Source organism: Lontra canadensis, unplaced genomic scaffold (genome assembly GCF_010015895.1).
Source record: "Lontra canadensis isolate GAN:19392208 unplaced genomic scaffold, GSC_riverotter_1.0 scaffold132, whole genome shotgun sequence".
NCBI classification, from domain to species: Eukaryota; Metazoa; Chordata; class Mammalia; order Carnivora; family Mustelidae; genus Lontra; species Lontra canadensis.
Genome location: NW_022631126.1, coordinates 821330 through 834281, shown reverse-complemented (window position 1 = coordinate 834281; position 12952 = coordinate 821330). Strand labels below are relative to the sequence as shown.

General features: G+C 50.9%; 1 protein-coding gene across 1 annotated transcript; it reads right to left on the bottom strand.

Moving 5' to 3' along the window:
* Nucleotides 1-9169: 9169 nt before the first annotated feature.
* On the bottom strand, nucleotides 9170-12915 carry BCL7C (BAF chromatin remodeling complex subunit BCL7C). The gene is made up of 6 exons (XM_032842620.1): nucleotides 12680-12915; nucleotides 12079-12157; nucleotides 11644-11752; nucleotides 11379-11540; nucleotides 9921-10006; nucleotides 9170-9365 (listed from the first exon to the last, which is right to left on the bottom strand). The coding sequence occupies exons 1-6, from the start codon at nucleotides 12769-12771 to the stop codon at nucleotides 9240-9242; spliced, it is 654 nt and encodes a 217-aa protein (XP_032698511.1). The 5' UTR covers nucleotides 12772-12915; the 3' UTR covers nucleotides 9170-9239.
* Nucleotides 12916-12952: the final 37 nt, after the last annotated feature.

The following is a 12952-nucleotide window of genomic DNA, read 5'->3' as shown; positions in this document are numbered from 1 at the left end:
TGCTCCAGAAAGGAGCCAGCCTTGAGAACAGGTGGCTGCCTGATCTTCCAGGAAACATGGGACCCTACATACAAGGAGTCTTGGCTGGCCCAAATTCTGGTGCCTCACACATGATATAGGGCAGAAGCCATGAACTTGAAGGGAGTACCATGGGCTTGGACAGCAATTACCAACAGCAGTCAAGATGGACCAAAGATTAGAGTCTCCCCAGCACCAACATACACATGTGCTCAAGGGGACACACACACACTCCTTATCTAGGTAACACCTCCTGGATTCTGGTGTGCCCTTAAGAGAAGAAAGCCCCAACTGTGACTGAGATGGGATTTCTGTTTAAAGTCACAAATTAAGTTATTTTATAGAAATATGTGAATATTTGTTGCGATACCAAAAACAAGGTGACCAGCCTGGTCCCCACATGTGCTGGTATTTTGGCTAGAGTCCTCCCTCCTTCAAGCCTGCTCATCCATTCCTCACCCCCAGTTTGAGGTCCAGATTTGGTAAGGAGGTGGTCTTCGGAATTAGGACAGACCTTAGGTTAAGTCTAGGTTCTGTCACTAACTGTGTGACTTGGACAGGTTATCACACTTAACTTTTCTGCACCTGCTTCTTCATCAATAAAATGATATGCTTCCTTACAGCAGTTGGGAGGAGAGTGAAATGGAATAGTAGGGTAGTTTTCAAGCCATGTCCTGGAACCTCAAATCAAGACAATCTAATGTTTTCCAAACTTCATTCACATCCTATCTTCCCAACTTTTGGAGATACCTGTATACAACCTCTACTATTGTTTATTTAATCTTGTTCTTTAAAAATGTCAACTCACTTTTTTATGGAAACAAATTTATTCAAAAAGGAAATTTCGTATCACTATCACAAACAGGAAATACCTATCATTCATCCTGGAGTGGTAAAAATAAATCCAACAAAATCAAAGCAATGCTATTCAGTTCTAGCTGGGTATGGTTACAGGCCAAAGCTCTGAGCTAAGGCTGGGGCTTTGTTTAAAAAAGATTATCTCAGTCACAAAAGGCCTTATATGGCCTTATAGGAAATGTCCGTAATAGGCAAATCTATAGAGACAGAAAGTAGATTAGTGATAGTTCAGGGCTCGCAACAGGAAGGGGGAGGTTATAAAAATGTTCTAGAGTTGACTGTGGTGATAGCTGTACAACTCTATGAATATACTAAGAAACACTGAACTGTACATTTTACATGGGTGAGGTCGGGGTTTCCTAGTAGCAGAGCCGCTCCCTTGCTGTGACTGATTGAAAGCCATCGACACAAGGGTTTGTAGTTAAAATTAAATAACAAAATATAATAAAAGAGCGAATTGTATGATGTGAGCCTTATCTTACTAAGGCTGTTACTAGAGAGAGGTGTTAAATCTGGTTTTTTCACCTTAAGTGATGTAAAGGGATGCAAAGACACTTGACCCAAGATCACTATTATTTAACGTAACAAGGTCTGTGGCACTCCCTCCCAACCCCATCCTCTCTCGGCTTTTGTCCTTTGTGAAAGGATTCAGTCCTAGGCACTCAGTAGTAGCTACTATTCCCCCACACACCTGCCAATCAAGTGAGACTAACCCGAGTTTATAGGTCTCGCTACTCAGCCACTGACCTGCATCATGAATCTGCAGAAAATCGCTCTGAGCCTCACTTTTCTTGTAAATGTGGATAACAGCACCTGCCTCGAGAGGTTGTAATAAGGATGACAGCAGATACTCAGGTACGGCTTCAGACACACAGAGCTGTCCTTAGAATCTCCCCTGGGGTAGCGGAGGAAGCAGCAGCAGCGCTCGAAATCAAGGGCCAAAGTAACTTAGAGCTCTGGGGTCTCGGTTTCCTTGACTGTGCAATGGGGAGACAGCGGATACCAGGGTGCAAGTAACTGGAAGAACCCAAACGTCCTCGGCCAGTCCCGGGATCCAGCAGGGGGAAACCGAGGCCCAGAGGGGCTCAAACACCGCCCACGCTCGAACACCGCTAGTCCGAAACTCGCGGGCTGAAGGGCTTGGGGACACCTCGGCAACAGACCCAGCCTAGATGACCCCAGGATGCCACCGCAGCGCGCGCTGAGCCTCAGAGGCACGCTCCTCCACCCAGGCACCGGCGGCCTACGGAGAAACCGCGAGCCGCCAGCCTCGCCGCACAGCCGCCCACTGCCCTTCCCGAAGCTGCGCCGCGCGTGCGGGGATCCCCGAGCTCCGGAAGTCCGCCCGCGGCCGCTCTAGGACGGGAGGGCGCCGCTCGGTGCCCTTAACCCCTGCGACGCCGTGGCGCGCTCGCCCGCGCTCGGCCGTTTCGGAGGCACGCGTCTCTCCTTTGTTTCCTCCGAGCTTCACAAAAGGCTGTGAGGGGAGAGGGCCAGGGCATCCCATTCTACAGACGAGGCCACTGAAGTCACACAGCAGCTGAGCCAGAGTCCAGGCGCCCCATTTGAGGCTGTTCTCATTTACTCCAACCGCCTCTCTTGGCCTCCCTTACTGTGACTTAAAAATAAATACATTAAATCCTCAACGGGGGTTATTTCAGACTACCACGGACTTTTGCTTTTCTTTGGTATTGCAATTCCTAATTTCCTAGAGTGCCCGTAATCCTACCCGTGATTCTAAAAATTAAAGGTTGGAGATAACTATTACTTTCACAAAAATTGGGTTTACACACAGCTGCTCAGGTGCTCTGCACTTGGTTCCCACTGTTCCTGACATGTTCAAAGATGTTTGACCCCAAAGATGAGGCAAAGATTATTGGCCCCAACCTTCAGATGAGGCAACTGAAGTCCAGGCTGGGGAGTGACTTGCCCAAGATTACACAAGTTAATGCAAATCAGCTGAATATGAAAATCTCCATTCCTACCCTATCCTGACCATTAGCTACACCACCAGCTGCCTCTCAGAGGTAATTGGAGGAACAAAGGAGGGGACTGGGAGAAAAGCCATTGCCAAATGAAAATTAGTAGACAGAAGTCAGGGAATGGAAAGTGAGTTACTGTGCTCTATCTACCCTTGTGGTTGCCCTGGATGGGGCCCTGGGTGGCCAATCAGACACAGACCTGCCTTCACAGAGGTGCGGCAACTCAGGCAACTGCTGTGGGGATTCTGCCCATTTCTGAGTATGCCTATTCCAATTATGCATTCTGACACGGAGGAAACAACCACAGAATGGGTTTGGGGACCCACTGGACTCACTGTGAGCTAGACCTGAGATTAGTGAGGTCTGGGTGTCCAGGAGCACAGAGTTGACTACTATAGTAGAAATGTAACCACAAGAGTAGAATTTTGCCAGCGGAGAAAGGGAGATGTGTTTCCTTTCCTTCTTATGTTCATTTGTCATTGATGAACATCTACCACTTACCAGGCATGACACTATTTACCTAGACCCTGGGAGGACAGAGATGAACATGGTAGCCTTATTCTAGCAAGGGAAGTGAGCTGTTAAGCAAAAGAGGAAGTGCAGTGACTAACCAGTGACCTGACCTAGTTTGAGGGTCAGGGAAGCTTCCTGAAAGAGACAAAATCTAAGCCAAGGCCTGAAAGATAAGTAGGCACTGGCCAGGAAGAAAGAAAGAAGAGAGGAAGGGAAGAGTTCCCCAGGCAGAGGGTGCCACAACTGATAGGAGAACTAGCCTGCCCAGCCTCGGTGTATTAGAAAGTCCGTGTGTTAGATGAACTTGGGAAAGAGGGGAAAGAGAGATGGCAGTGGCCACTCTGAGCAAGGCCTTGTCTGCCTCGATAAGGAGTTTGGTGGAAGAACTGCTTGGGCAAAAGCAGGTGTAGAAAGGGCAACCTGAGGCCATGTGGCTGGAGGGCAGAAGTGAGATGAGTATATGGAACAGTTAGTGAAGAGGCTACAGAGTTGAGACCTTAGCCTGTAGGCCAAGCACATGGACACAGATGAGCAGAGTAAGCACCAGGGAGTGGCTGAGATTGTGGTGACCAGAAAACACATGCTTTGTCTCCAAGAGAAGCCAATGCTCTACACCCCCTGGTGATTACCATACTTGGAAGCACTCAGTATCTCAGACCTTCTGCTTTGTCAAAGGGAGCTGCGAGCTGGTGCACCTGGGTGGCTCAGTCAGTTGAGTGTTTGGTGGTTTCGGCTTGGGTCATGGTCTCATGGGTTGTGAGACTGAACGCTGCGCCAGTCTCCATGCTTAGTGGGGATTCTGCTTGAGGTTTTCTGTATCCCTTTCCCACTGGCCCTCCCCTGCCTCTATCTCTCTAAAATAAATATACAAATCTTAAAAAAAAAAAAGTAGCTAGGAGTCTAGATTTTTATATGAAATCTTTTGATTTTAAATGTTGGCAACACCAGCAAGCAAATCATACCCATAGGCCAGTGGTTCCCAAACTCTGCAGCAGATCAGCATCACCTGTGGAACTATCTAAAACTCCTGATGCCCAGTCACAGCCTTAAACCAGTTAAAATGTCTGGGGTAGAAGCCGGGCATGAGAATTCCCCAGGTGGTTCCACTGTGCAGTAACGTTCGAGAACCACTGCCATAGGTCAGTACATCTTTTGGGTATTGCCAGGCAAAGCCATAGGGAGCCATGGGATATTTTAGAGCAGGGGAGAAGTTGATCAGTTCAGAGTTTATAGAAAATCAATCCTTAGAAGGAAGGGAGTGTAAGTGTAGTCTGGGGTGAGAAAGGGCCTGGGGCCCTTGGGGCAGTGCTGGGATCCTGGCAGGGCAACCACCCATCCCCGTTTGCCCAGGGTTTCCCAGGAACAGGACTTGAAATGCTAAAACCAGGGAAGTCCTGGGCAAACCTGGATGCTTATTCACCCTACATCCTGCCCCTGAAATAGTTCTGTCTCCCCAGATTTCTGGGGGACTGAAATCATAGACTGACTACATTCTAGAAAGGTCCTGGGAAATAAGCTGTCTGTCTTCCTAGGGTACGCTCATCCAGGGCTCTGATCCCCCGGCTCGACAGGCTTGTGCAGGAAGCTAGAAACAGGGAGAGGGCTTGGACCTATCTGTTCTCCATCTGGCAGAGCATTCCTAGTCAAAGCCAAGTCCATGGACTATAACCTGGCAATAGAAAGGAGCACACTATTGATCCAAGCAACAATACAGATGAGTTTCAAAAACATGATGCTGAGTGAAACAGATGCACAGAAGTACATCCTTAAAATTCCATGCATAGAAGTTCTAGAACAGGTTACCCTAATCAAAACAAAACCAGAACAGTGATTGCCTCTGAGGAGTTGGGGTGGGGGTTGCAGGTGGCGCAAGGGGCAACAGGAAACTTTCCAGAAGGGATAATGATGTATTTGGTAAGAGTTTGTGTTATGCAGATGCATGCATTTGTTGAAACTCATGGAATCATAAAATTAATACCGATGCATTTCACTATGTGGATATTTTATTTCAAGGGACAAGACAAATCTGTAAATACTGGACCCTTAGTTAATGATGGGCATGCTGAAGTACTTAGAGGAAGTATCCTATCGTCTGCAACTTATTTTAAGTGTGTCAAGAAAATAAGCTAGATTGACAGATGGATGGATTAGGAGATGTGATAAACAGATACAGTAAGATGTTACAGAATCTAGGTGGGGGGTATGGGGTGTCACCTGTGTAATTCTTCCAACTTTGCTGCATGTTTCAAACTTTTTATAATAAAATATCGTGGACTCTATTTTCTTAACAAAGGACTTATAACTTCCTACAGATGATATAATTTATTGAAGGTAAACTCCAAGAAAGCAACAATTTTTTTCCATTTCCCAGGGCCTAGAAGAGTCCCTAGCCAACAGTAAGTGCACAAGAAATACATGTTGCTACAAATAAAGGAATTCTGCCCCTGCTGAGCTGGCAGACTGATGCCTAAGACGGAAGCCAACACAGACCATCCAAAGGCAATGCCTGATGTTTTGTGAAATGGGCACAGGAGGAGGCAGGGGGTATGACAACGGAAGTCACAGGGAAGCCAAAGTTAGAAAAAAAAAAAAAAAAAGAATGCGTCCCCCATATGAAGAGAGGATAAGAGGGACGCTCCTGGCTGAGCAAACAGCATGAACAAAGACCCACAGGTGAGAAACAGCACAGTATGATTATAAGCAGTTCTCAGGGGAACAGTGCAGGGGTGGTGGGGAAAGGGCAGAGCGTAGCTCCATCCTGCCAGGAAGGAGGGTTTTCACCCAGGGCAGTACCAGTGGACTTCTGAGACTGCCCAGCTGCTAGGTGGAGAAGGGACTGGGGGTGGGCAAAAGGGAAGCAGGAAACCCACCAGGAGGTACCTAGCAAACAGGAGGGCCCTAAAGAAAGGGGCAGATGGGAGAGTTACTCAGGATAGAGACTTAAAGAACTCTGACTTCCAGGCGCTCTGATCTGGGGACTGAGGGGCCATTTCTGGGTGCAGGCGATGGGAGGAACAGGTTGGGAGGAGGAGGGGGCCAAGGGTCCGGGCATCCCAGGGGTCTTTGAGTCTAGAGGGAGGGGGCAGCACTTGGATGCAGAGACCTGGATGCCGTTCATTCCAAGAGTAGGTGGACCTGGTAGGGAGCGTTCATGAAGAGAAGAGCTAGGCCGGACAAGAGATGTTTAAGGGATCGGGAAGAGGAAAGAGTCATGAGCCGAAGAGAATGGGGGAGCACTAGAGGCCAGGCCTGAGAGCCAGGGATGGACGAATTTCCAAAAAGAGAGCGTGGACATTGGGAGGGACTGGAAGGGGGGAGACAGGGAGGGCATGGTAAGGTGATGACTGGGGGGCATTGCCATGAAAGAGGTGGATTTTATTTTATTATTATTTTTTAAATTTATTTATTTGACAGACAGAGATCACAGAGAGAGAGGAGGAAGCAGGCTCCCCGATGAGCAGGGAGCCCGATGCAGGGCTCGATCCCAGGACCCCGGGATCATGACCTGAGCCAAAGGCAGAGGCTTTAACCCACTGAGCCACCCAGGTGCCCCTAGAGGTGGATTTTAAACCAGAGTTTAAAACAGAGTGGATCAGGGAGCTGGAGGGGGCAGGCCTGGGAGCGAGGACAGATTGCTGGGGTCTGGGACCAAGGGAGGGACAGGAACGGGGGTGACTCGAACTTTAGCCTTTCAAGTGTGCTCAGAAATGGACTTTTCCTCCCCAGTCTCACCAACAGGCACGTCTCTGGCCTCTCTCCCTACACCCTCATATCCTCATCTGTAAAATGAGTAACATGAAAATAGCTGCTATTTATTGAGCACTCATATGTGTCAAAGCCAAAGACACTCTCTCCATGTACTTCCTCATCTAATCCTTACAACACTCTCACCAGGCTGATGTTACTAGTATCCCCAGTTTACAGATGAGAAAACTGAGGCCCAGAGAGGTTAAGTCACTTGGCTCAAGGTCACAAGCAAATGAATGGAGATGCTGGTATTCAAACCCAGAGCCTGTGGTCTGGGCTTTGACGCTGTTCTACTAAGCCATATGAGGCACTCTATAGTTGACAGAGCCCTTGCGTCAACTCCTGGGATGACCGAGGGGAATAAGGAGATGACCGCCACACCCAAAACATGCTGGGTGAAAATGCCCACGACCTAATCCCAGAACCAGTGAATGTTACTTTACGCAAACGAGATTTTGTAGGTGGGATTTAGTTAAGCGTCCTGAGATGGGAAGTCTCCTGCACCATCCAGGTGGGCCCAATGCAACCTCCTTTGAAGAGGGAGGCAGGAGAGGCAGAGACAGACGGGATGACGGAAGAAGAGACAGAGACTGGAAGAAGCCATGCTGAACATGGGGGAGGGGTTCAAGTCTAGGAATGCGGGTGGTGCGTAGAAGCTGGAAAAGGCTGGGAAACAGACACTCCCCCACAGGCTCCTGGAGGAACCGGGAAAAATTTCCTTTTCCTGCTGATACCTTGATTTTAGCCCGGTGAGACTAATTTTGCACCTCTGGTCTCCAGAACGGTAAGATCATGAATCTGTGTTTCTTTAAGTGACTAAGTATGTTTGTGGTCATCTGTTGCAGCAGCAAGAAGAAATGAACATACCACGTCACTGTACGTCTCGTCTGCTCCACTGGCTCCACTATGACAACTATGACAGCTGCTATCAGAAAACAGCCCTCCATTTAAAACAGTTTTTTAAAGTTCCAGTTTGGTCCCTCTGAACCTTTTAACCTTTGTTACAAATAAAAAGAGGGCGAAAACACCTAACTCTAACACTTTGCCAGGCAGAGTGCATGTTATTTGAAGGTTCCCACAAACCACTAGGGCAGATGAGGCCTAGTTATTGCCCCCATTGCTCAGATGAACAAACTAAGGCTCAGAGAGGGGAAATGGGATGCAGAGAGCCACACACCTAGTGAGTGACAGAGCGAGGATTTGAACTTCAGATCTACCACACCGAGGTTCCTCTCTCACACTCTACCTCCTCAGAGAAGCCTTCCTGGATAGCCTCAGCATATTCATTTACTCATTCATTCACCAGTTGCTATCACTGCTCTATGCCCAGTGTGGTGCTAGATAAGGCTGGGGACCAAGATCAACCCTCGGGAGCCCAAAAGCTAGTGGACAAGACAGACACACAAAGGAGCCATCCCAAACAGCCTGATAAATGCCAAGACAAAGAGGACGAGGCACAGCGGGTGATGGAAGCCCCAAAAGAAGGGAAACTGATTGAGCCAGGGGTCCAGGAAGACTTCTTGGAGGAGGCGGTGATTGAGGAGAGGACAAGTAAGACTCAGCCAGAAGTGTGGGGAGGGGTTCCAGTGGAGGGATGGCTAAGCAGAGGCAGGGGGTACAATGTCGCAGCTTCTTGAGGGCAAGGAACAGGTTGGGTCATATCAGACCCTAAAGTCCCTTCAGGCCTCTGTGTTCCTGTGTATGATCCTGCATATGAACAGGAATCATGGTACAGGTGCCCAGAGCTTTGGTAATTGCTGGGCCCGGCGGGGGGGGGGGGGGCACTGAACAGGAAGAAGAGGGGTCCTGGGATTCCCAAAGGAGGAGGGCTGAAGGTCAGGAAGGGTCAAAGCTAAGGGGACAGGGCAGGGTGGAGGGCGTTTGGGGAGGCAGGGTCCTGGCTTAAGCTTCCATTCTATGTCTGACTCATGGTATGACTATAGGAAGGTGCCCTTAGAGCCTCAGTGACTCCATCTGAGAAATGGAGCATGAGACAAAGCTGTCTCCAGAGACCCTCCCCAGCCCTGACGGGGAAATGACATGACACAAAATTACAAAAGGGTCTTTATTTGTAAAAAGCCAAAGGGGCCCTTGGGGCGACAGGACAGGCAGGCCGGCTTCTCAGGGGTCAGGGGCATTTGGGCAGATGCGCTTGAGTGGGGGGGCGCCCTCCGAATCCTCTGTGTCACCCTGGGCTGCCTCGGGGACAGGTGGCACTGGCTCAAAGACGGGGTAAGCTTCAGGGGCCTGGAGAGGAAGGGCGGACAGGCATGAGCTCCACCCAAACCCAGGAGTGCAGCCTCCTAGCCCCTGCCTTCTCCATCGCCTCCACTGCACTCCCCGCCTGGACCTAGGAGTCTAGCCCAGGCTCGGGGCCCCAGGAAGCAGAGGAAGGAGGGTACCAGAAACAACAACACTGTTTTGGGGGAAGAAGGTGATACTTGCTATTTCTGGAAAATGCATTAAGGTAGTCCTTGTGGGAAAAGTCAGAAGTTGTGGGGGACTGACTCTCTTAAGCTAATTTGACAGTTTAGGACTAAAATAAAATAAAATACTTGGAGGAGCACCACGATCTTTTCAGGCTTTTAATGGTCTTAAATCTGCCCCGATCCAGCCCACAGGACTTTGTCTTAAAACACCCTTTCCTTTTCCGTCCCCAGAACCCAGCCTCTGAGACTTGAGCTATGCCTGAGGTCTCCACTTCCTGCCTGGACCTCAGGAGTACAGCCCCCCAGCCTTCAGCTGCCCCAGAGCTCCCACTGCATCAGCGACCTGGGAGTCCAGCCTTCCGGCCTCTCTCACCTCAGCCTCCAGCAATTCGGGAACAGGCTCCTCCTTGGTCAGCATTGGGGGTTCATCGGTGCTGCCTGCAGTTACGGCTCCAGGATCTAAAACATCAAGTGAAGAGACATTCCCTGAGCAGCTGCTCTGTACCGCAGCACAGACCCAGGGCCAGGGGATACCGAGGAGGGCGCCGAGAACCTGGCTGCAAGCCAGGCAGAAGCCACAGGAAGGACATGGAAGTGGGATCTCGACATGGTGAGCAGGATTTGATCAGGGAGACAAATGGGGCACATCTGAGGCAGATAGAACATATGTTTCATATGTTTAGTGAGTACAGATTGTGAGGCTGGACTCCCTGGGTTCAAATCCTGACCTTGAGCCTATGACTTAATTCCTCTGGGCCTCAGTTTCCCCATCTGTAAATGGGGATAATGAGAAGTAATTCCCACAGGAGACTGTGGCGAGCATGAAATGAGATGTTATGGATAAAGCCCTTAGCTTTATCCGGTGTCTTGCCCACAGCACCGGCTCAATAAATGCCTGTTGTTTTTCTCTTAGTAAAGGTGCGATCGAGACACAGTCCACAGGCCCAGGTCATGGTATTGTTGGAAAGGAACAAGGAGACCAGCAGGGGTCACTCACTGGGCCCAAAGGGCAAAGTGGAGGAGTCAAAGGCCATAGGGAGCCACTGAAGTCTTTGAAGCACAAACGATCCTGCCAAATTTGTGCTTTAGAAAAAGTTGGTCTGGCAGCTGTGTCAAGGAGACCCATAAGGAGGCTGGAGCCAGGCGGGGGTGAGAGATGGCGCTTGTAGACCCATTTGGGAGGTGGTTCAGACCAGGCAGGGTTTTGACTATTTGAAACAAAGAGGAGCTGAGGAGGAATTCTTCCCCAAGATGCTGGCTCACTGGCTATGTGAGCTGGGGAGACTTCTTTCTCTGGGTTTCAGCTCCTCAGCCACTTATGGGGATCATAACCTTCATGGGGTTATAGTAAGGATATAAAACATGTTCAGTGCTTAGAAGGGTGTCTGGGACACAGAGCTCAGTAAGTCTTAGCTGTTATTTTCATGTCCTAATCACTACTATTTACTCCTCAACAAATATTTATTGAACACATTCTATATGTTCCACGCTGTTCTGAGGATTTAGTAATGAACAGAAGCAACATGAGCCCAAGGTTCAGAAAGCTGACATGAGGTGGGAACCGGGAAAGAAACTGGAGTAGTAAAAAAAATAAAACTTACATGGAAATCTCAGACAGTGATTAGTTATCTAAAGACCTAGAGAAGCCAGATGAATGAGATATTCACAGGAGATAGGGCGGTGACTTTCTGCAGGAGTCAGGGAAGGCCTCCGGGAGGCAATAACACAGGAGGGGAACAGGTACAGGTACAGGTAGAGGTAAGCTGCTGGGTTCAACTTTGCAGAGGACAAGACTCAGAGGAGAGGGTTGCTGGGAGTCACCTGGTCCTACCTCTCTCTTGGCCCAGCCGTGGGGGCTGAGCATCCTCTGGGACCCCTTCTGGGGGTCCAGCAGGTGACACAGGGCGGCTGGGCTGGGGGGTGCCCCCAGGGCTGGGTTCGGTGCCCTTTTGCAGGGAGCCTTCCGAATGGAAACTCTGGTTACTGTTCTCATCTGTGGGAGCAAAAGCCGAGCGGGTTGGGCCTGAGGGTCCCAAGCCCCTCCCTCAGCCCCCCCAGCCCACACCACCCCCGAAATCCCAGGATCCCTAACATACCATTGAGATCCAGCAGGATGAGAGGGCCACCCCCTCGGGGACTGGCGCCCCTGCCCCGCCGCTCCCGGCCTCGGGATCTCTCTCCCCCACCACCTGCCCTCCGTCGCTCCTGGGGGTTAGAGGGATAAGGGTCAGTGACAGCTTTTCAGTTAGTGCTTGCAAAGCCCTCCAGTGTACAAATAAGGAAACTGAGGCAAAGAGAAGCAAAAAGCCCTGCATCAGGTGACAGTGGTTGGTACCGTGGGTTAGGTCTTGAACTCAGGGGTCTGAAACAAGAAAAAGGGAGAAGGGGGTGGAGTTGCCAGTAATTGTTAGCATCTGTCTTGGCTGCTGCATTTGAGGTCTCAGAGTGGGACTGGAGGTGGAGGCCAGGGTTGGGAGGGGCCTGCCTGAGGTTGCACAGATGAAGGGCCTAGTGTGGGAGAGTCTGCTCACCTCCTCCTGGGGGTCCACCACTGGCACCCACTTGAAGATACGAAGGGAAGTGTCGCCCACAGTCACCCAGCGCTTCTCCCTGTAGGAAGGTGGGGGGGACTGGGTCAGAGTTCTGAGGAGAGAGCCCCCCCCCCCAGGAGCTGAACACATATGGGGAGACCTGTGGAAGGGGCAGTGGTGCGGTTTTGCTAATGGGGCATAAAGTCAGAAGGAGAAAGAGAGTCCTGCAGACCCCAGGCCATACACAGTGGTGCCTCTGGGGAGAGAACATGGCTTGGGGCCATAGCTCTGCAGACCCCTGGGGTATACAAGGGAGAAAAGCTTTGGGCCCAGCTGGGAACCATAGCAAAGAAGATCCTAGGCACACTTGAGGGAGGAGTGTCAAAGCTTTAGGGGGCGGGGCATAAATGAGGGTAAGGCTTGGGAACACGCTTTGTAGACCCGAGGGTGTAGCCAGAAGGGGGACAGAGACATGGAGCTTCAGGGCGCAGCCGGAGGCACACCTAACAGCTGGGGGCCACGGTTGGCGAAGGGGGCATAGACGCATTTGGGAGAGAGTGGTCCCGCCGGGTCCCATCCCTGGCCCCGGGGCAGCGCTCACCATCTCCGGACCTTCTCGATGGTCGCCATCACCTTCTTGATGTCATCCTTGGCCCGGCTCCGGGTCTCGGCTCGCACGGTCCGGCCGGCCATGCTGGCGGGACTGGGGCCGAGGCCGAGCCCGCGGCTGGGCCGCCTCCCGTCCGGCGGGCTCAGGCTCGGCGCCAAACCAGGGCGCCGCTGTCTCGGCCTGCCGTCCCTCCGGGAGTTGGCCGCGCCCTCCCTCGCTCCCCAACGCCTCCGCGAGTCCCCGCCCCGTTTCCTGCTGCCGCGC